We start from the raw sequence: 24,218 nt of genomic DNA, 5'->3' as shown, positions 1-24,218 counted from the left end.
TACAGTTCAGTAATGGGAGATGGATCCAAAAAACTGTGGGTAAAATATTATATGTGTACTTGGGCATATAGTTAGGGCTGTTAATATCAATTAATTCTGTTCACAGAGGAGGACTTGTTTTAAAACAACTTCATTTTTCTTTGACGTATATGTAATTACACAGCTGTAACGAATAGCCAGGGAGATGCAATCTACCATCCAAATAACTAGCATTATTCTTCAAAGTATTTTTGGGGCTTTCTAACTTTACTGTCTCAGAATGAAGGGTAATTACCAGACATGACTAAATGTAAAATCTAGGCCATTCAAAGGGCCAGCCCCTCCCAAAGGTTGACTTCCCTTGTTACAGTATACATCAGTTTTCTGGACAACACTACAAAAGAAGGTCATTTCAGTTTAGGGACAGGCTATCCTGAACACCTGATCTTCTTTCCCTCCAAACTGAGTGATACCACATTTATTTCCAGGACATTGTCTTCTTCTTTTTTTTAATATTTATTTTATATTAGAGAATAGTTAATTAACAATGCTGTATTAGATTCAGGTGCATAGCAAAGTTACACATACACATATATCTACTTTTTTTCAAATTCTTTTCCTGTTTAGGTTATTACAGAATATTGGGCAGAGTTCCCTGTGCTATACAGTAGGTCCTTGTTGCTTATTTATTTTATATATAGTAGTATCTATGTTAGGGACAGGGACACGCTGACTGCCTAATCAAACGCTACACATTTTATAAAGTGCATCTGAAAAATTCAGTATCTATGTTAGGGCTCAGATGGTAAAGCGTCTGCCAGCAATGCGGGAGACCCGGGTTCAATCCCCGGGTTGGGAAGATCCGATACCCTGGAGAAGGAAATGGCAACCCACTCCAGTACTCTTGCCTAGAAAATTCCATGGATGGAGGAGCCTGGTGGGCTACAGTCCATGGGGTCGCAAAGAGTTGGACACGACTGAGCGACTTCACTATGTATATGTTAATCCCAAAGTCCTAATTTATTTCCTCCCACCTTTGGTGACCATAAGTTTGCTTTCTATGTCTAAGAGTCTGTTTTGCAAATAAGTTCATTCATATCATTTTATTTTAGATTCTGCATATAAGTAATATCATATGATATCTGTCTTTTCTTCCTTTTCTAATGGATGTTAGTTATCACCCTCACTCTTGCCTTTTATCTCTGTGTAAACCATGTGCTCGATCACATTTGCCATTTTGTTTGGGTGACGTTCCCATCAATCAAGTGACTGTTGGAGTAGACACCACAGGAGCTATGAAAATTTACCATGAAAATTTCATTATGACTCATTGTGATCCCTGGAACAGGGCTTTCCCATTAATAGAAATCAGAGCATGAGAAACTTCAAATCCACTCTTGACCAAATACATATTCTGAGAGGGAACCTTCCATTAGGCCTCTGCTTTTTAATTTAGTATTTAGAGGCCACAGAGCACACGTCAGCAAAAATATATAGGAAATACTTGCCAGCCACCTCGTATGACAGGCATTCTTCAGGAAGCAGCGGGGATGTGCTTCAGTGAGTCCAGGAACAGATAGGCTTGCCGTATTTCAAAAGTAAATCTTAGACTTCTATCACAGCTCCCAAGCCCAGTAGCTGTGTTGGTAACAAAAACCCTGAGATGGTAAAAGCCAGTATTTTGTTCTGTTTCTTTAATGGGCAAAGTTGTAATACTTACACATGCAACGGAGGGATCGGAGATGGATCATAATGGTAACGGCCCTCGTGGTGTCTGGCATCAATTGGTACAGGAGGATGGAATGCAGGAAAGAGATGAGGAGGGTCTGAAAAGGAAAGAAAGTCCAACCTGTATAAACAGAACACTTTGAAACAGAATTCCCATACATGAAGCCACATCACCACACTGTCTTCACAACTGAGGCTGAAATTAACCTGAAGAATTTGTGGAAGAATTCTTGAAAGTTCAGGACCAAGCAAATAATACCAGCAAATGAGACAGTAGAGCCACTGACTGCAACCTGAACCCAGACAGGAGAGCAAGAAAGAGGTTCAACACGTGCCCCTCGCCTGGAAGAAAGACTGGCCAGGGTGCAAAGGCTGAAGGAAGCCACCAAGCCAAGAGGAAGAGACTCTAAAACACTTTTATTTGCATTTATTGTTTTGGCCGCATCACATGGCTTGTGGGATGTTACTTTCCCAATGAGTGACTGAACCCAGATGCTCAGCAATGAAAGTTTTGAGAGTCCTGACCACTCAGCCACCAGGGAATGCCTCATTTTTTACTTTTAAAAAGACACTGTCATGTGAATTTTAATATTTTATTTACTTATTTGGCTGTGCCCGGACTTGGTTGTGGTATGCAGGCTTTTTAGTTGCAGCATGTGGACTGTAGTTCCCTGACCAGGGATCGAACCCACACCCCTTGCACCGGGAGCTTGGAGTTTTAACCACCAGGGAAGTTCTGTGAAGTGAACTTTTCTAGTTTTCATCTCTCCCACACTTGTAAGGAAAGGAGTTCTTTCGAAAGTACCTGCTAGAATCCATGTCACATGTAGACACACACACACTTTTAAAAAATTCAAACGCATGCTCCCTCCCACTCCTCTTTGTCCTAGGTCAGGCTTCCAGAATCCCAACACAAGGGCAGCAAATGTACAGGCTGGCCAGAGATGTTACATGGCCTGACAGAGGGACATTTAGAGTAAACCGGGGGTTCCTTTCCTGCAGCCCCAACATTCCTTTGGCCTCCTCTCCTGCTCTGGCTCAGGTCAGGCATCACTGTTTTGAGGTTTCTGTGTGTACGCTTACTTAAAATAGTTCTGTTCCCACTTGCCCTGATTATCTCTGACAAATTTGAAAATAAACTTTTTTTTTTTCTGAAATAGTGATTCACTGAAAGAACTGAAAATAGCTTTACCAGATTTTATCATGAGGAGCACCCCGATACTAAAGTTTTTCCTGAGTTTCAAGAAGCAATAAAGAAAGAAGTCCAAGATCAGGAGGGGAGCCTTCACAACTCTGAGGCGATAAAACAGCAAATACCCCAGAACTCGTGTTGTGAATGTTACCTTCCATACATGGTCATCCTGGCAGCCTGCATGTGTCTGTCACACCGCTGTTGCCCAGAACACTCCCAAGAATTGATGTGTACACCAAACAGGCCTCAGAAGGGCTATGAGCTCCTTCGAAAAGTCTGAAGATTTTGCCTAGTGTAGTAGGTGGTAAAAGCAATTCCAAGTGAGACCCTGTGAACAGGCCCTGAGGAATGGCTGGAAAAAGTGACACAACCTCCCCATTGGGCAGGGGAGTGGGGTGTCAACATAGACAAGGGTATGGTTGCATCCTCCACTGTGAGTGTCCTTAAGTCCTGGGGGTGACTATTATACATGTGTTTGTTGAATTCAAGTAGTTTTCATTTTCCTCCCTATATATTTCTCTTGTCCAAATTTTCTCCAACAAGCATCTTTTAGAATGCAACTATAAAACCTTTTTTTTTTAAAAAGATATTTTACTCCCCCCCTCCCCCCCTTTTTTTTAAGATTTTGCTCCTGCTGGCCTGCTTTGAGAATCTAAGAATATGATTAGGAGAATAAAATAAGAGAGAAAAATTATTAACGTACAGCCCTGACAGCACTACAGAGGTGCCCAAAGCTGAACTCCACCAGGTACAGAACCCAGAAGAAGAGGTTCTACAGTGCAGAAAATGTCCATTACTCACTGTATTTTGTACTTGCTCCTTATAAGATAAGGAGGGGGGGAATGGTACTGATAGAGGAAAGGAGTCATCTTGGTATTGTCTCATATCATTGACACTGTGATATCATGATGTACAATGATGCTGAAAATTCAACAGGGACACGCTGACTGCCTCATCAAACGCTACACATTTTATAAAGTGCATCTGAAAAATTCAGTTATATTTTAAATACATCACTTAGGACATTATAAAAGGATGTTGGAATTGTTTTGTTTTGCTTTGTTTTGCAACACAAATCTTGCTAGTTGGTGCACTAAGTTTAAATGTCCCACATAACCCAGGAATCCTGCAGAGCCCAAATGTCCTATTTCATTTAACTATTCTGGAAGAAACAGATGTATCCTTCCTAAAACAACATAAAATTGAGTGGAGTAATCTATTTCATGAATTTGAAAGTCTGACATCTACTCAGAGAATGTTTCATGGTCTTCAGTTTTGAACAATCCCAAGTGAATCACTGCGGTTCGGGGTCAGGTCCATCAGGGGTCAGGTGGATGGCCAGCAGGCCCAGGCATGGTTCTCTCTCGTCCCCTCCTGTTAGCAGTCACTGCTGATGCTCATGGGCTTGCCTCTAGCAGACTTCAAACTTAACAGTCATCCATTCTTGGAAACTGGAGAAATAAACCTACTAGAACTTGGTGTAAATTAAGTATTCATACCATCTGACCCACCTCCTCAAGTTTTTCCTATGCATCATTTTAAATGGTGTCTTGAGGGACTTTGTGACGATTCTGTCAGACCTGGAAGATATTTTCACTTATTTACTTCTTGGTTCTTGGCTGTGTGATTAAATCCTCTCCACCAGATAAGTGGGTGCTAACTATATCTGCTTTTCTCCATGTGGGTGCAGCTGTGAATTATGAAGATGCACAAACCCAGATTTTTTCATACACACAAGAGCTCAAAATGTGGGCAGGTATTATACCTTCAAAATATGCCTCATATATCCAAAAAGTAAGTCATTGTCTTTTATATGAGTATTTATAATTATGTTGCAGTGATTACACGCATAGGGGGTGAAAACCAGGCACACAGTTCTATAAAATCAAAAGCATTTACCCAAGCAGTATAAATCTTCACCTCCAGGGAAAACTGCGAGACACTTATGGACATATAAAAGGCATTGTCATCTTTATATATATATATATATATATTTTTAACCCTCCCTCCCTTTTCTCCTCATCTTTATATTTTTAAGAAATTATTTTAACAGGATTTTAACCCACTTTCTCTTTCTCTCTCTCACGCTCTTCCTTTTCAAAATGAGAGAGAAAACGAACAAGCATTGCAAAAATATTTAAAAGGAAAGAATTCAAGATTAGAATTAGTAATTACTGGGGCATTTAGTAGTTATTCCTCACTGTTGAGTATGTTTTGTGAGTTTAAAAGTTAATTCTGACAAAGTATGTGATACATCTTACAGCATTGTTTGCTCAAAGTATTTATTTATGTTACAAGAAAATTCATGAGTCCTGCATTCTGGAATTAGGTTAAATAAAGAACCAAAAATATGAATATGCTCTGACTTGATCAAAGACATCTGATTTTAGTTTAAGCATTTTCATTCCTATTTGTTTCCTTCTTGATTTAGTTGAAAATAACTTCTTCTGGACTGATAAAGTCTGTGCAAACAATTACACCTTCTGTCAGCTATCAGTGGAAATCACACCTCTTAAGCCGCTTTCTAGTAAACGCAATGGAACAGCTCTCTTCCAATTCAAGACACGCTTGACCACAGCTTAACAGCAGAGACGAAGCATAAAAATCAGGACAAGCATGTCCTTTAACATACGTGGCATCACATGACATTAATCCTAACACATCTCTCAGAAAAAAAAAAAGAAGATGCTGGCAAATTCTCAAATGTAGAGTGCTTCTCTTGCCTCTCGGCTCGTCGTTTCTATGTGGAAGATTGCAATATACTCCATCAGAGGCCCAAGAAGCTGTCCAAGAAAACCCACAGGACGAGAACAGGCCGGTGTCGCCAGCAGCCACCATAATTATCCACCTCCCAGTTTATTATTTACACATGAGCAGCACAGCTGTGGAGCATCATAACTCAAGAGGATGTGTAATAAGTTACCGCACCGCAGCCATCTCCTGCTCTGGCCCTTGACAAAACACCACATGATGACTTTTCCAAAGTCAGGCGAAAACTGCTGAAGCAGAAGGAAGTGCCACTAAACCTGGCTGCCTCCTATTTATCATACAATTTCCTGACTGATGGTTCCACAAACCAGCTGCTAAGTGCTGTGTACTCTGCTGTCAGCAAACTAACGGGCTAAATGGAAGACAGGGAGAATAATGTGCAGAACTGGGGGAATCAATTTTACTGAAGGAATTAAAATTCTACCAGGTGGGGGTGAGTCTGTGGAGCAGTGGGAAGCAGTCAACTGTCCATGCTTTGGGTTGCAAAGATGATTTATTACAGACTCGCAAGGGGTTTGACTATTGGACCAAATGCCTCTTAGACTAAAGGGAGATTTGCCAAGTGCGTATTATCCGAGGCGTGAGTGGAAGAGTCTTTAAACCCCATAAATATGTAATTGGCTTGACGCATGTTTAAATTGAAATGCATAGTAACAATATTTATGCTGGGTATAGTTGTTGGTATTCAATTTCATGCTGGCTGTCATCAGGTTGTGCATTGAGGGTCTCATTAGGCATGAGAGGCATTGATTTTTGGGTCTCCTTACAATAGCCTGGGTTGATCACAAAACCTGTAGCCAGAGAAAGACACTCAGAGGTTTATCTTCAGTTGTTGCGTCCTTCTCTCAAGAAATAGTTTTAATATCCTCAGGCTATGAGATCCCTTGGATGCCATTTGGGGAGACTGTCTTTTAAGGTTTTAAATTTACATACAAAAATTGTAGATTAAAAAAGAGAGATCAAAGGCAGCTCCATTAGTGCCCTGAAGGAGTAATTCACCAAATGATACTTTAGTGGCCTGAAAGTGCCCAGGAAACAGTATGAGAGGGCCCACAAGAGTAAAACGCCCAGGGCATAAATTCTCTTGGCTTATTTAAATCCTGAAGTCATCTGTTCACTGACTTTGGAATTTATTCTAGACGAGAACTAGAAATTATTTTTCTTGTCATTGGGATCAGCCCTGACTGGAGGAATGTCCAGTCCCCTCCAATTCACTCAATCTCCTGCCATCGGTAGAAATAGTAAAACCCAATGTGGGCAACATCCATGATGCCAAAACCAAGGTAACCATCCAGCATAGCTCAAATGAGAGGTCTCAAGAGGGGAAGGGACGGACCCTCACCTCTAATAAGATGACAGAGGGGCACCTGAGCCTCATCTCTGCCTCTTCCCACCTGGGCATCTCCACTCATCACTTTGGCATTTACAGACCTTTTCCAGGGCTCAGTGGCCTAAAGGAGACATCACTATGTGGACTGACTCCAACCCCCAGACTGACTCCCCGTTCAGACATCCTCATGTTCCTGCCTGTGAACAGGATTATACCGCGGACAGAAATATGCCTATGGACCACAGGGCACCAGAAAGGGGCTGATCTGGCCCCTCTGAGGACAGCCCCAGGATATCTGACCAGGATTATCTCAAGTTATAAGGCAGTTTGTGGTCCTGCTGGTCTGCTATGAGTGTGATCTATGGCAAGGAACCCCAAAGGGACCCCGCTGTGGATTTGCTGGGCATCCAGGTGGAATCATCCCATGAAGCATTTCATGGGGCATCTGGAATCTTCTTTCCGGTCTTACACGTATGTGGTGTGGAGCTGGAAGTATCTCCAGAGTCAGGAGTGTAGACCATCTTGTTTATAAGACCCACTGTAACGTGGTACACATTTTAAGAAACTGTAGTTCTAGTATACTCTAGACATCTGAGAGATACCTTGCAATAAAAAAAGATCTATTACTTTTCATTTTATACCATGGGAGGAACCTTAACTTGTAGAGCATATGTCATGGGAGGCAAACTACTGCACCAGGCAGTTTTTGTAAATAAAGTTTTATTGGAATACAGGGGCTGTTTTGTTCGTATACCACCCAGAGTTGCTTTCACACTGCAGTGACTGCCTTGGTGAGCTGAGACAGAGAAACACACGGCCCATAAAACCTAATATATTTTATACCTGGAAGTGTATATACGTCAATCCCAATCTCCCTCCCACTCTCCCCGTCCCCCTCATGTCCACATGTCCATTTTCCACATCTGAGTCTATTCCTGCCTTGGAAATTGGCTTATCTGCACCCTTTTTGTAGATTCTACATACGTGCCACAACGTATGCTAGCTGTTTTTCTCTTTCTGACTTACTTCACTCTCTGTGACAGACTCTAGTTCCTATAAGCACAGGAAGCTCAGCTCTGGGCTCTGTGATGACCTAGGGGGATGAGGGGTGGGGTGGGAGGGAGGTCCAAGAGGTAGAGGACATATACATGCATACGACTGATTTACTTCATTGTGTAGCAAAAGCACAACATTGTAAAGCAATTACATTTCAATAAAAATAAATGAATACTTTTTTAAAATGAATATACTTCCTTCTAACCCTTATGAGAAACAGTTTGATGAACCTTGTCCCAGTATACCCCGAGAAAGCAATTCTCAGAAATGTTTACAATTCAGAAAACACACATGCCAATTTTTTTCTTTATGGATGTGTAGTTTTTGAGAGATAACATATTTAATATGTGTAAAATACTGATATGCCAATTTGTGACTTAAAAATATCTATAGAAGTGTCCATACTGGTAATTACTCTATGATTTTAGCAAAACCTATCACAAATAAATTCTAAGATAAAAATGATGATGGATAAAATTAACTATATATCTAGCAAATAATGGCAATAATCACTTAACATTTGCAAATTTAAGTTTTCTAAGTTAACTAAAACATACACAAAGTTAACATAGGAAGCTGATTAACAAAACTATGTTATTTAGAAAACCCAAACAACCTTCTGGCAACCACCCAACATTGCTGACTCCTTCCTTTTTTTTTTTTTTTTTTTTTTTGGCCCCAAGGCAGTGCTTTAGGATCTTAGTTCCCTGACAAGGGATCTAGCCTGTGCCCCCTGCAGTGGATCTTAACCCCTGGACCATCAGGGAAATCCCTGATACCTCTTGTATAAATATCCGTGGGCATTCCCCACTACACAGACAGAACTCTTTCTATTATTTCTTCTGTGGCAGCATGCAGACATATTAATTTGATCTAATATTCTAAATACATCTAAATGCTACTCAGCACTGCACTCTGGTCATACCACAAACCATCCAGGCCATACTCCTTTACAAACATTATGTGTTTCTACAAGAAAATGATAAATAGCCCTCTGCAAGTAAATTAACAAGAAATCTGTCTTTACCACCTCAATTGTATCCTGGGTAGTGAACCAAAAATTGATCTCTCCCTTTCCCGGCCCCTTTTAACTTCTTTTACCCAACTAATCTTTGCAAGTTTTTCCATGAAAAATCATGTCTATTGTATTACCAATGGCAGAAACAGGCCACATCTGCCCACTGGCTGGCCAACAAAATCTTCCACCCAGAGTCTCTGGAATGCATCTTGCCTATGATCCCATATGTATCCATCATATTTTTGTTGTTTCTAGCTTTCCTGCCAAGATAAAAGAAAAAAATAAAGAGAGGGAAAGGAAGCAAAGAGAAATAAGAGAAGGTTTACAGCCATTATACCTAACCTGCAAAACTGTCCAAGGGAAATTACATGAAAACATATGAAGAGTCACTATATTTAAGTGACAACTCCATTAACTTAACTATGCTAATGGTGTATTTTCTTATGAAAGCACAGAAATTAAAAGATGGAAATTGGTTACCAGTGATATATTCTTATCTCAATGACCAGTTTTTTTTTTTAGTTTCTTCACTTGTGTCCTACTCTTTGTGACCCTATAGACTGCAGCCCACCACGCTCCTCTGTTCATGGGATTCTCCAGGCAAGAATACTGGAGCAGGCTGCCATGCCCTCCTCCAGGGGATCTTCCCAACCCAGGGATCAAACTTGCATCTCTTATGTCCCTGCCTTGGCAGAAGAGTTCTTTACCACTAGCACCGCCTGCACAGCACAGTTTAAAAGCCAAATTCATAGTTTGGAAAATGTATATCGGGCTTCAAAATGCTGATGAAGTAAAGGCAGAAGACGAAATGTTTCCAGGAAAGCATTTGGTATCTCAGCTGGAACTACAGAAGCCTTAGAGACAGACTGAATTCAGAAGTCACCTGGCTTAGTGAGTAAACCAACAACTAACAACAATGATGAGGGTCTAGAAGTTGTGTCCTAAGCAAAATAAATCAACTGACAAGTGTTTCCAGCACTTTTGTGCTTCCTGGTGGTCCAGTGGCTAAACCTCTGGGCTCCCAAGGCAGGGGGACCTGGTTTGATCCCTGGTCAGGGAACTATATCCCACATGCTGTAAGACCCAGCACAGTCAAATAAATAAAATAAATATAAAACAAGAGCCCCCAAACATTTTTTTCAATATTGCAAAATTAGCAGAAGTAGGTTGAAAAAGGTAAAAGCAAAAGAATACAACGCTTTACATGTCATAATACCCATGTCTGTTTCTTCATGGGATCCTCTTGACAACCCTAATCATCATTCCCAAAGCTTTATTATTATTTCTCCTAAGTATTGTTTCTCCTTATTTCTTATTACCACACAATCCTGAGGAGTCAGAAGGGAAAATTTTCATGATCTGCTCAGAAAAGCTAAATGATCAACCCAATGTCACAGAAACCAAGGCCAAGTTCGTTTTTTTTCTACTCCACCACCAGAGGTGGCGCTCCCAACATGATGGTCCTAGACACCTTCAAGGAGCCCATCTCAGTCTCCATCCTGTTCAGAAGCAGGAACCAAGAAGAGCTCTCAGGCACACAAGCTCAGGTCTTCTGCATGGGATTAATAACTGCCTGGGCTGAGGCTCAGAGGCTCTGGAGAGTTCCACAGCATAGAATGATGCTGCTAGTCAGAGACAGCCACCCATGCAAGTCAACCTTGGGAAATAACTGTGTTGGCCAAAGAAGTTCATCTGGGTTTTTCTGTACCATCTTATGGAGAAACCTGAATAGACTTTTTGGCTAACCCAATATTTTGAAGGCACTGGAAAACCTACAGTGACCTTCAGGATGTGCTGCTGTGCTGTGCTTAGTCATTCAAGTTGTGTCTGACTCTCTGTGATCCCATGAACTGTAGCCCGCCAGGCTCCTCTATCCATGGGGATTTTCCAGGCAAGAATACTAGAGTGGGTTGCCAGGCCCTCCTCCAGGGGATCTACCTGACCCAGGGATTGAACCCAAGAGTCTCCTGCATTGCAGGCAGATTCTTTACTGTTTGAGCCACCAGCGAAGCCTGTGTTGGTTGGATTGGAGGCCAAATAATAACAGCAGTGGACCAGGCCCGTACAGCACTGGAGGACTCTTTCAACTACCTAGTGGGCTAATCCAGGACCCCGAAAGGCCCCACCATCTCTTTAGAATCCTCCCTGTGCAAGTTCCAGGTCCCCCTGACCTCCCCATGTTCAGAGTCTACTCCAGGCAAAGGCCTACATGCCCTGAGTTAAATCATCTCTCTGAAGTTCATCTTCATCTTCTAGCCCTGAAAGGCTACCTGCTTCCTGCCAGGTCAGGAGTCACTTCATGTAGACAAGCAGTGTCCCCACCCCATCCTATCCCATCACCTCACTAAGATGCGGCAGATAACTATGGGCACTCAGAGAAAACCACCCTACGCTGGGTCTTTTCCAAGACACTGTATGTCCTTTCCCACCAAGGAAATGTGGACACTCCAGTGAATTCAGGAGACTTGAGTAGCCTGCTAACACCCATATGGAAAAAGCTCTTTGACACAAAAGGTTAGAGGTCAAAAGTTTAAAAGCTCATGACAGAAATGACAGGGGCCCCTTTGCCCCCACTCCCCCTTTTTTTGTCAATAACATCAAAGGCCCTGGCCTGTTCTTAATGCTATTATTGTTACGCCTTTGGAATCCATTGAAATTCCAGCACGTTGATTGCACACTGGGAGCCCTGAAAGGCTCCACTTTCCTGCCCCTTAAACCCTGAATTCTCACTGCAGATGAAGCACCAGGAGGCAGGAACACACAAAGCTTTTAAGCGGAGAGTTTATTTAAGTGCTTCTTTCACCATGATTGTAAAATAACAAAGCACATGAAGTGAAATGATTCCCTTGTAGGAATGTGCAAGGAAATCAGAGAAAAGGGAGAGGCTCCCCTATTTCTAAGGGGGAAAAAAAATTCTTCTTCACATGTTGTAGTTCATGAGAATGCAAGTACCAAAATATTTCTGATTCTTCTTGTATCTCTCTTTTCCCTGAAATCTTACATTAGCCACTGGGCATACACTGGACACATGTCCTCGAAGACATTGGCTCTATGTGCATAGATCAGATGGCATCATTTGAGGGAAATCACTTTCTGCTGAAGGATGGTGCTCAAAGGTCCAGCTATGGCATTTGCATCTATGGCATCCCCACTATTAATGATTAGACGGCCATAATTTGGAAGTTCTCAATGCCTGAGTCTTTCTCTGATCCACAAATAAAGTTGAGCTTATAGAATCATTACACCGATAGAAAGAAAGGAGAAAAGTCAAGTTCATCTCAGTGTCACACCTGAACTCTCTGTCCACCTTCATTGGAATGGGAGGCCCATAGAGCTGTGCCACCTGTGAGTTCTTCAATGATCATGACCATGTGACTTACCTGACCACCTCTCTCCTTCCCCATCCATGCACAGTCCCTGAGATGCACGCGTGACCCCACATACCCACGCATTCCTGGGTATGTGGATAAAAAGCCCAGAGCTGCTTTTTATCCACACATGTCCATGACCACCCCCACCTCCACTCCCCAAAGTTCACACTTGTTACTTCCTTTCCTGTTGGCTGTCCTTCCCATTTGAAACCACATTTTATAGATTTACCTAGAAACAAATGACTATAATCATAACAGATTTTTTCCCCACACATTAGCCAACAAGATTCAGACCTATTTACTCCACAAAGCTGTCCAAGAGACCAAGGGACAAAGATGAAGGTTGCTCATAAAATCTAAAGTCCTCACGTGTAAGGGTTATTGTTATTTCTAAGTCCAGAACCTTCAACCCAGATGTCCAAGTGAACACTGATAGTCAACATCTTCACATGAGCATCTTCAGCTTTAGACTTGATCTGATTGCTCAGTCCATGTTCCTCCCCTGCACTCAAGCCTTCACTGATCATGATACCTATGAGGTTCTTCATCCCTTATCTTTAAGCAAGTCTTGTGGCAAACACCCAACTCTGTCCCCAAATTCCAGGTCAGCCATATGTAATGAGCCCTTATGTATGAGCCATACATAATGATCAACAATTAGGTGAGGGGGAAAAAAAAGACAGCCAAAGATATATGCAAATAATAAATAGCTCTCATTTTTTGAGCATTCACTCTGTGCTCAGGGTTATCCTTGGACTTTGCTGATGGCTCAGACGGTAAAGAATCCGCCTGCAATGTAGAAGACCTAGATTCGATCCCTGGGTTAGGAAGATCCCCTGGAGAAGGGAATGGCAATCCACTCCAGTATTCTTGCCTGGAGAACTCCATGGACAGAGGAGCCTGGCAGGTTTCATGGCCATGGGGTCATGAAGAGTCAGCACAACTAAGCGACTAACACTTTTCAGGGTTACCCTAACTGCTGCTCAGATAATTTTTATTTCTACTACAAGACAACTCAGGGAAGTCAGGCATCAGGAAATGAAAGGCACTGTTAAGAAAAAAAAAGACAACAGGCCCAACATGGAGTCACCTATGCCAAGCCCCATGCCACCAAACCTGGCCAACTGAGCCTTAATTATAGTTTTGGCTCCCCTTAGAAATGGAATCCTAAACCAGTCAATCAGAAATCACCTGGTCAGCTCAAGTGAGGTAATCCCATCTCCTTAAGGAGAGTGACCTTGCCACAACCAACCCACTTTCTGCTAGTATAACTCTCTTGTCCCAGCTCCCTTCTATCTATAAAAGTCTTTGACTTTGTATAGCTCCTCTGAGCCCCTTTCCATCTGCTAGACAGGAAAGCTGCCTGGTTCATAAATGGATGAATAAAACCAGTAAGATCTTTAAAATTTACTCAGGTGAATATTGCTTTTTGAAAAGCACTCGGGCAGGAACTGACAAAGCTGGACCTCAGTCAGGTCCAGTCTAACTGCAGAGCCCTGGAAGCTTCTGATCACGAGGCTCAGGCCTCCACTCAGAAGGCCTCATGATTGCTTCAGCACTCTGCTGTCACCCTCTTGAAATTCTTCATCATTTTCTGAGCAAGGGCCCTGAATATTCTTTTTGCACTGGGCCCCACAAATGCCATAGCCCGTTCTGAGTAGAGCTACTCTTCTCCTCCTGGGGACTCCCCTTGCTTCAGGTGTCCCCATAACAAAACCCACAGGCAGCTGAAGGGCATCATTTATACACCCACCTTCACCCCAGGTCCTGAGGCAGGAACAAGGTGAGCCTTCCTCCTGGGGTCCCCATCTCAGGTACACATCCTCAGGGGAACCATCATTCCAGCTTCTCAGACACTTCTCCCAGATACTAGGGACCCGGCCCACATGTAGCAGGTCCCCAGCTTGCTTGGCAGGGTGAACCCAGCTGGATCCCCTGTGACACCCTCTCACTAGCCTTCCCGAGGCTAGCAAAGTTGCCCTGCCAGCCGCCAGCCATCCCGAGGGCTAATTGGCTTGTTTTCATCATGACTGAACGAAGCAGAAGTCCCTCTACACATAAATAAATCACAATTACTAACTGCTAGACTGGAGCGGCTTTCTCCTCCCCTGTGGCCTTGGCAGAGGAATTCCCAGGCCCGCCGGGCGAGCACAAAAGCCCCAGACTGGCCGGGCGATATCCGCTGGCTGGGCTCCGTTTATTATTTAAACAGTAACTTAACGACTCTTCCCGGAGGTGAACGAAGCCAAACTGTTTTCCTTCCCTTCACAAAGCAGAGATGCAGGGCTTATTTGAATGTCTTCAACGTTTACTTTAGTTCCCTTGGTTAAATACCTTCCTCCGCAGAGTCAAACAAACAGTTCACTTCATTAGAAAGGCAAACAATTTAGCAAGAGAATACCAGTACTTGAGGGGGACCCGCGTTGAGCCCAAAAACCCCTCTGCCCTGGGAAAGGGGCCCAGGAGGGTCGAGGCAGCGCGTGGAGCTCACTTCAAAAGCCTTTTCACAAATACTTCACACATTCACTGGTAATTAACAGATAACCCCAAAGAGATTATCTGCCCAGAGGCTGAGGGCCCTCAGAGGATTAACCACAGAGAGAAGGCAGAGCCTGGAGGGCACACCCTTTTTTCTAGAAGTACAAGTGGATCAAGTCTTCTGGGAAAACACCCAAGCAGGCAGCTACCTACCCGCCCCCCCTGCCCCCCGTTTAAAATAACAAAGCCACAGCGCATGGAAATAATATTCATTGGAGCCACAGCTGCAAAGTTGGGCCTGGGGAGAAACCAGGGCCAGGACAGCCAGGATGGCATGGATAGAATGTGCAGGAAAAAACCAGGATAAGAAGGCAAGGACCATGCGGGGTGTGTTCCCAAGATTCCAGCTCAGAAGTGGGGGTCACCATTTTCCAGGCAAAAACTTGTTGTAAACTGGGGAACAGGTTGTGAGCGGGTTAAGCTGGTGCTTTCTCTGGGAGCTAGGAGAGCCCAGCATAGGTTAGGTTGGCAGCCCACTGGCCCTCTGAAGCCTGGAGCACCTGTGGACAGCAGACTGGCTGTGACCACTCCAGCCACGCACTGCAGGCCCGGCTGGGGAACCCCTTGGCAGATGGAGACAGAACCCCACGCCTGTCACCAGCTTCTTCCAGAACGGTGCATCTCAGGCCTTTATGTCACATCCATCCATCCAGGGCACAGGAAACCATCTGGGGTTCATATTAGATAATTAAGGAGTCTGGGACTGACGTGCACACGCTGGTGTATTTAAAATGGATAACCAACAAGGACCTACTGTATAGTCCAGGGAACTCTGCTCAGTACTGTGCAACAACCTAAAAAGGAAAAGAATTTGAGCAAGAATAGATACATACACATGTATAACTGAATCACTTTTCTATATACCTGAAACTAACCCAACGTCGTTCAACTATATTCCAATATAAAATAAAAAGTTAAAAAAATAAATAAAAACTAGAAAGGGTCCACTCTCCTTTTTCTTTAAGAACACATATACCCGTTGCCACCGCAGGTACACATACGTCACAACAGGAGACAGTAGTGGCAAACAAAACTGGGACTGGGGGGCAGCCCTATTAGACTTGAATTTGGGGTTTCACCTACGTAGTGCTTGTACTGAATAGGGTCAGAGTAAGCAATTCCAGTACTCATGGTTTTTAAGAAGTTGGTAAACCTCAAATGCCAACTGCAATAAATCATACAAGTCTCTATTAAAACTATAAATCACTCATGAAATTTAATACTGTCATGAAGAGTAATTAAGTGCTAATGTAATAAATCTACAAAAGAAAAAACAACACACACAACAATGAGGAATCTAAAGAGCAGGAGAATGCTCAGGTCTTAGAGCTTCGAGACAAACCTTTGTGCCCCCAACCCCCTCAAAAGGAAGTCTGCCTGTCCACCTACCTGCTGGTCCTCAGGGATGGGGGAATCACTTAAGGGCCACACGCTCAAAGTCAGGACTGAGAGCCTAGAACATAATGCCCTTCTTCCAAACAGAAAAACCACACCGAAAATCTGCCCTGGTTCTGTGCTATCCGGTTAAAAAAAAACAGAAAGGAACAAAGGAGGGGCCAAGAGGAGTGATTCTGTCCAAGATGCTTCTTGAGTTAAAGTGAAGTTATAGGAAAGAGTCTCAGTTGTTCCCATGACCTTACTACCTCACTTGTACTGTCCACATAATGGTTTCGTTGATAATCATTTGTTCTCAGCTCTTCAACTACTCTGAATCTTTCCATCTGACTAGGATAACTATAACCAGGAATTCTTTCTTGGGCTGCTTCAGCCAAAGGCTGAATCACTAGGGGCTCAATCAATGGCTGATAAATACAGTGAGTCCCCTCCATGCAAACCTTCAAGTTGCGAACTTTCAAAGATGCAAACGTACCCTTGCATGTCCAACCACATAAGTCAGTTCATGTGTCTGGCATTCATTGTCCCGTGCCTGTGTCCTCTACAAGCCGTTGTGCTTGTATGAGGTTTACCGGACAGGACGGTATAGGGTGTGGTAGTACAGTGTCTTTATTTCAAGCCCAGGATGACCGGAAGCAAGCATAAAATCAGTGATGATGTAGCTGGTATCTTCCGTTACTGACAATCCTTCAGCTCTACCATCTCCCATCTCCTCTCTCTCCTCCAGTCAGTAACTCTTCTTGCTTGTTAATTCAATTCCAGTCCCTGTATGTCAGCTGCTGTACTGTACCACTGTACTTTTCAAGGTAAAGTATTATAAGATTAAAAGTGTTTTCCTTACTTTTGTTTGTTTTTTATGTATTATTTGTATGAAAAGTATTATAAACCTACTACAGTGCAGAACTATACAGCTAATGGTACCTAGGCTAACTTTCTTGGACTTACAAACAAATTGGACTTATGAACGTGCTCTCGTAATGGAACTCATTTACACGGAGGGCACTTACTGTATATACATGAATAAGTAAAGATGGGTTCACATACAAACCTAACGAGCACTGCCAAGTCTCAGGCACCACATGGGCCATGGAAACACAAGGAGCCTAAAAGTAGGCGGTCCTGCCCAAGAGGAGCTGGGGGACCCACTGGTCACAAAGACATGAACAGGAATGCCAGCTCAAAGAGTCCCAGTGAAAAGATGGTGTTCAGGTGAGCAGTGAGTAGGGGGAGCAGGTAGGGAGGGAAGAGGGTCAAAGAAACTCCCTCCTTTTGAGGAAAAATCTTGCTCAGAAAAAATGAGTGGGAGCAAGGTAAGAGAACCCACAGAGTGTGCATGGAGAAGCAGGGTGTGGGGGGGGCAGGCGGAAGGGCCCAGAAATGGTTTAGAGCATCGGTCCCCAAAGTTTTCGGCATCAGGGACCGATTTCGTGGAAGACAATTTTTCAATGGACTGGGAAGTGGGGTGGTGGTAATTCAAACGCATTACATTTATTGCATACTTTATTTCTATTATTATTACATCAGCTCCACATTAGATCCCAGAAGCTGGGGACCCCTGCTTTAGAGCACTGGTCTTCTCAAACTGCAGTGTGCCTCCCATCACTCTTCAAAAGGCAAATTGCTGTGTCTACCCTCAAGAGTCTCTGATTCAGTAGGCCTGGGGAGGGGAGTAAGGATTTGCCTTTCTAACAAGTTCCCAGGTGATGTTGAAGCTGCTGATCTGGGGGACTGCACTCAGAACCTCCTGGTCTAGGGGTGAGTGCAAGAAAAGGAGGCCAGGCCATAGTGGCCCTTGCATGCCGGCCAATGAGGCCCAAGAGTGGACACGGGAGACTTGAAATGATCAGACATGCATTTTGCAAATATTACCTTGGTGGAAAGTGGAGAATGGACTGAAAATGAAGGTGAAAGTCGCTCAGTCATGTCCAACTCTTTGTGACACCATGGACTAGACCATGGAATTATACAGGCCAGAATGTGGGAGTGGATCCTTCTCCAGAGGATCTTCCCAACTCAGGGACCGAACCCAGGTCTCCTGCATTGCAGGCTGATTCTTTACCAGCTGAGCCACAGGGGAAGCCAAAGCATATTGGAGTGGGAAGCCTATCCCTTCTCCAGAGGATCTTCCTGACCCAAAAATCAAACCAGGGTCTCCTGAATTGCAGCAAATTCTTTACCAACTGAACTATCAGAAGAATGGACTGGAATGGATGAAACTCAGTGGGAAGCAAGAGATATAAAGGCCCCTAAACTGAGGCAGAGCAGTGGGAAGATGAATGGTTGGAGGAGAGCCTGGGGTGAAGAAGGATGAAAGGACATGGGTAAGAGGAGACAGGGCTGTCTCCTAGGGCCCCTTTGACAGTGGTGGGAACACAGGAAAGGCAGGCAGAGGCTGAGGAAGAACCAGTAGGCAGGGATGGGTTCAGGCTGGGATGAGTGGGGTTTGAGGCTGTGGAGGGAGGTGGTTCTAGGTCTAGAAGGAATCCCAGAGCCCAGTCTGCCCTGCAGTAGGAGATGCAATTGCAGGGGCAGTAAATGCCATCAGAGGGAATGAAATCAGACAGGAGGCAGGTACCAAACAGGATCAGTAGGACATCTGGAGTGTCCTACATCCCCACCAACCGTTAAGGGATGAGCAGAGAAAGTGGACAAAGCAAAGCTGTGAGGGGGAAACACCAGAGCCTCCAGGGAGGCAGCCGTGAATGGTGTGGAGAAGCCACAGGGAAGAGGTGGTACCTCTCTGGGAGTGGCAGGTGGTGTAGGCTGGAGGGCTGGGGAGGTGAAGAGTGTGACGCGCCCCCAGGAGAGTGACTGCCAGGGCAGGAGCTAGAGAAGGCAAGGGTCAGAGAGGAGTTTGGGGTGGGCAGTTTTACTTTGTTTATAGAAGGCAAGCGCCTGAGCATGCTCTGTAGGCAGAGAGGAATGGCATTTGTCACAGCTGGAAGACAGAAGTGAGAGGACAGCGCTGGTGGAACTCAGCTTTCCTAGGACTCAGAACAGGAAGGAGCACCATTCAAGGAAGACAGAGAAGAAGAAGGGACTTTAAAGACTCTTTAAAAAAGCATCAAGTTAAAAAAAAAAAAAATGGATCTGTTCCATCCCAGGCTCACATCAGACCCTGTGAGAAACACCAGACCCTGTGGCAATGCTTAATCAGAGATGGCTCTTTTATTTGGCAATGCAGGAGACAAAGGTTTGATCTCTGGGTTGGGAAGATCCCCTGGAGGAGGGCATGACAACCCACTCCAGTATTCGTGCCTGGAGAATCCCATGGACAGAGGAGCCTGGTGGGCTACAGTCTCAGAGAATCGCAAAGACTCGGACATGACTGAGCGACTCATACACACATACACAGAGGTGATTTACAATGTTGTGTTAGTTTCAGGTGTATAGCAAAGTGATTCCATTATACATATGCATGTACTCATTCTCTTTCAGAATCTTTACCCATAAAGATTACTACAGGATATTGAGAGAGATGGCTCTTTTAAAACTGAGGTTGCAATTTAACAAAAGAGGCGGGGCACAGGCCATTCTTTCTAGGAATTTCTGTTAGGAGGATGCATTCAGAATGCTCAGACCCCTGGCTTCCTTCCCACTGGCAAGCAGAATTGCTGTGACCAGCCAGGAGTTCGTGTGCCAGGAGTCCCACAGATGGCTGACTGTACCTCCTTTCACCCCTGAAATGCTCATTATGGGGCCACATTCCTTTCTGTCTAAAGAGAAGGAATGAAGCAATTCCAGGAGCCAGGTCAGGGCAGCAGAGAGCAAACAGGATGAGGGGGAGAAATCTACAAGCAAAATCAACCACAGAACTAAATTCCAACCAGGAAGAAGAACGGAGTACCAGGTGCCCGTAAACAGTAGGCTGTCTCAAAAGACGGTCACCTGATAGCTCGGTGTGAATCCAGAGTCCTTGGGTTCAAGATTGTACCGGGGGAGGGGACAGAGGCAGGTGGAGGGGGACTGCAGGTTGAGGCTGAGGCCAGGCTGAGCCAGTTTTATGAGGTGGCAGCAGCTGCGGCTGCAGTGAAACCAGCAGAAGGGACATTTAATAAAAGCTGTGGTCAATTTCAGCCCCTTCATGGCCCTGGATTCACTCTCTTTATTTACACTCCCAGACATGCTGGGGAAAATCAGAGAGGCCAGGAAAAGGAGCAGGAAGAGAGAGACAGAAAGGGTTAATAGGCAACAGCTTTCTAAGGGTAAAAAGCAGTTCAGAAACAGGGGAATTCACTGGCGCTTCCTGCTGCTTTTATTGCTTTCACTCAACAGCTGGAGAAAATGTTTGATCAAAATATTTGTATTATTGTGTTTAAGTGAAATGACATATGACAGCTCATTATCCCAAACTCAGAATTCCCACAGCATCTGTCACAGCCACCCTGTTAGAGACAGTCACTCCCCCTGGAAGATAGAGAGGCATGGAGGGAAGATGCAAGCCTTAGAGCAGCAGGCATCAGACCCAGACAGTCCCAGCTCCACAAGCCCTCACCCAGGCTCCGATTAGACAGGAGAGGATGCTGGAGGGGGAGGCGGGCGAGGCCCACGCCATGCCCCGCCCCCAGGCATCAGCAGCTCTGCTCTCCTCTCCCCCCACAGCCAGGAGCATGAAGCCCATCTCACCCAGGGCTTCTACAACCAAGGAAGTGGTCAGGATCTCTCCCATCCTAGACATTATTTGGTGAAACAGTTTGACAAACTCTCTGTATTGATCTAAATGTGTATGTATAACTGAGCCCCTTCTCTGTTCACCTGAAACTACCACGACATAGCTAATTGGCTGTACCCTCATACAACATTAGAAGTTTAAAGTTTAAGTAAATAAACTTTAACCCAATATCCCTCCCAGGCCTCCAGGCAGGTCGGAAAGAGGAAAAATAAATAACTTCTTAAAAATCATCATGTCGTTTTCTCCATCCTGAAGTGAGTAATGACATGGTTGCACAGAACTTGTCTTTGTGACCCTGAGTTCCTTTCCATGACACTTCTTTTTTTTTTAAATATCTGTTTATTGGCTGTGGTGGGTCTCCGTCAGTGCACATGGGCTTTCTCTAGTTGCAGTGAGCAGGCGCTACTCTCGGTTGCGGTGTTCAGCTTCTCATTGTGGTGGCTTCTCTTGTTGCTATGCATGAGCTGTAGGGCACACGAGCTTCAGTAGTTGGAGTAGGCGAGCTCAGTAGTTAGGGCGCACGCCCAGGCTTAGCTGCTCCAAGGCATGTGGGATCTTCCTGGACCAGGGATCAAACCAGTGTGCCTTGCGTTGCTAGGTGGATTCTTAGCCACTGGACCACCATGGAAGCCCCTCCACGACATCTTTGACATCCTTTCCTCAACTCTGTTCCTGCTGTGTCCTTCCATGATACACCAGTGAAGCCCTACAGAACAGGTGTTCAATGTTGCTGCTGCTAGACACCCAACGGAAGCAAATCATCTTCCCATGTTCACAGCACATTTCCGAGACCTTTATTTGCCTTATTCAGTTCCCACAATGATCCCACGAGGCACAGAATACTACATCTCAGATAAGAAGGTGCCTGCTCAGAGACCCTCAGCACTAGGTCCCCATTCTCAGCTGACAGCTGAAGGAGTTAGGATCCAAACCTAAAACTTCAGTTCTAAGGCATATCTGTCCTCCACTGTATCCTGGTGCTGCTTCCCACTGAGAAATGAAGTAAGCCGAGCCCCCATCAGAAAGCTAGAGGAAAGGCAGGTTTCACTTCAGCACACACTTAACTAACCCCAATTCAAAGGCAAAAAGAGTTCACTGCATTGACAGATGACCAGATAAAGAAGATGTCGTACATATATACAATGGAATACTACTCAGCCATCAAAAAGAATAAAATAATGCCATTTGCAGCAACATGGATGGATCCAGAGATGATCACACTAAGGCAGACAAAGAATGATAAATATCATATCACTTATGTGTAGATTTAAAAAATAATACAAATGAACTTACTTACAAAAGAGAAATAGACTCACAGACATAGAAAACAAACTTACGGTTACCAAAGGGAAAAGAGGGGTAAGGATAAATTGGGAATTTGAGATTAACAGATTCACACTACTCTATATAAAATGTCAACATGTAAATAAGAGTCTATTTATAGCAAAGGATATTCTATATCTTATAATAACCTATAATGGAAAAGATTCTGAAAAAGAATGTATATATACATACATATATATATAAATATAACTGAATCACTTTGTTGTATACCTGAATCATAGTAAATCAATTATACTTCAATAAAAAAGAAAGACTAAAGAGTTCACTCCCTGCCCCCCACCATCTGGCTGTCTCTACAATGTACTAAAGAGAGACCCATAATAATGGAAAAAAGAAGCATTAAGTGTCAGTCCCACTTCAGTCCCATTCAGTCCCATTCACCTGCTGATTCAGGACCTTTGGAGACCTCCCTCAGGAGATTTCTGAACCCCAGTTTCCTCACCTACAAAATCCAGAGGGAATCCATTCGTTGCTACTTCCCAGTGTACTGACCAATGCAACCTATGACAAAGAGCCCTGAGGATGTCCCCTGGAATAAGACTGTACAGATGATCCCATTTCTTTGAATACATTTCATCAGGTCTAAAACCTGCTCTATCCACTCACAGGTCATTTCAGGAATACAATCCCAGCTGAGAGAATGCATGCAAAAACTGGCCTGCAATCTGGCAAGTGTTATGTCCATTTAGGGTCTCTTTCATCCTGCCATTTTTAATTATTGTCATGACTTGCTTTTAAGCAGTGCTTTTTACTGAAAAATGTAAAATATCCCTAATTCCCTAATGAGTCCAATTGCTGAGCTACCCTAAAAAAAACACAAAATTAACACCACATTTAAGTTGAGGCCAATACAGGATTCTCTTTATCCTGACTGGCTCCAGAAAGAATGGATAGCAAAGGTCACAGCCCAATTCCTACTCAAGTCTTTTCACATATTGGGGTTCTGGTACTCCAAGGCTGGGTGGACAGAAGGGGTGACAGCTGTGTGTGGTCCTGGGGCTCTAATGGTGGGACACCTATGAATATGATCTCAGCAGTCCTCCCTCGGGGGACTGGAGCCCCTCACACACCCCCACCCTCATCAAAAGCATGACCTGCAGAGGCTGGGGAAGGTCTTCCCCCAAAGACTTCAGCCTTCACTGATGTCCATGTTGCCCACATGGGGAATCCCTAGGACACCATTTTTAGAGAAACCAGCTGTATCAATGCCAACTTCATGGTTACTGACCTTAGAGCCAAAATTATAAGGAAATACAAATGCAAGCCAAGATTTCACCCTCTGACCGTGATGTTAACCTTGAATGATCACTTCTTTTCAATTCAATGCCATCTCCTATGTTGTATTTATGACAGAAAATCCATCCTCCAACCAATCAATGACTCATTCAATCCATACATACAACAGAGCTCACTGAACAGTTTTTTTCTAAGTTACTATAGTAACACTATTTGTTATGAATTACGCTTGTTTTCCCCTGTAACTTCACTTTTCTACAATATATAATATTGTACAATTTAAAACAAAACACACTTTCCAAACACAGCCTGATGTAAGTGAGCACACACTAGAGTACATTCTCTCCACAACCATGATACTCACTTTACTGCAAATCAAAAATCAGTAAGTCCACCAAGGGACCCCCTAAGTGGGAAGGAAATCCAAAAAAGAGTGGATATGTGTATACATATAACTGATTCACTTTGCTGTACAACAGAAACTAACACAACATTCTAAAGCAAATGTATTCCAATAAAAATTAATTAAAAAATAATAAAGTAAATAAAATGAAGCGATCCACCCCCTAAATATTTTCTCAAGAAACTAA

General features: G+C 43.8%; 1 protein-coding gene across 9 annotated transcripts in view; it reads right to left on the bottom strand.

Moving 5' to 3' along the window:
• Positions 1-24,218, bottom strand: part of GLI3 (GLI family zinc finger 3) — a 305,459-nt gene that overhangs the window by 134,993 nt on the left and 146,248 nt on the right. For all 9 annotated transcript variants that reach the window (XM_043872222.1, XM_043872221.1, XM_043872220.1 and 6 more), the window contains one exon: positions 1,700-1,805. In XM_043872222.1, the coding sequence (XP_043728157.1) occupies positions 1,700-1,805 (106 nt within the window). The remainder of the gene's footprint in view (positions 1-1,699; positions 1,806-24,218) is intronic.

Source organism: Cervus elaphus, chromosome 18 (genome assembly GCF_910594005.1).
Source record: "Cervus elaphus chromosome 18, mCerEla1.1, whole genome shotgun sequence".
NCBI lineage: Eukaryota > Metazoa > Chordata > Mammalia > Artiodactyla > Cervidae > Cervus > Cervus elaphus.
The sequence above is the reverse complement of the archived record's forward strand: the minus strand, read 5'-3'. Positions and strand labels throughout refer to the sequence as shown.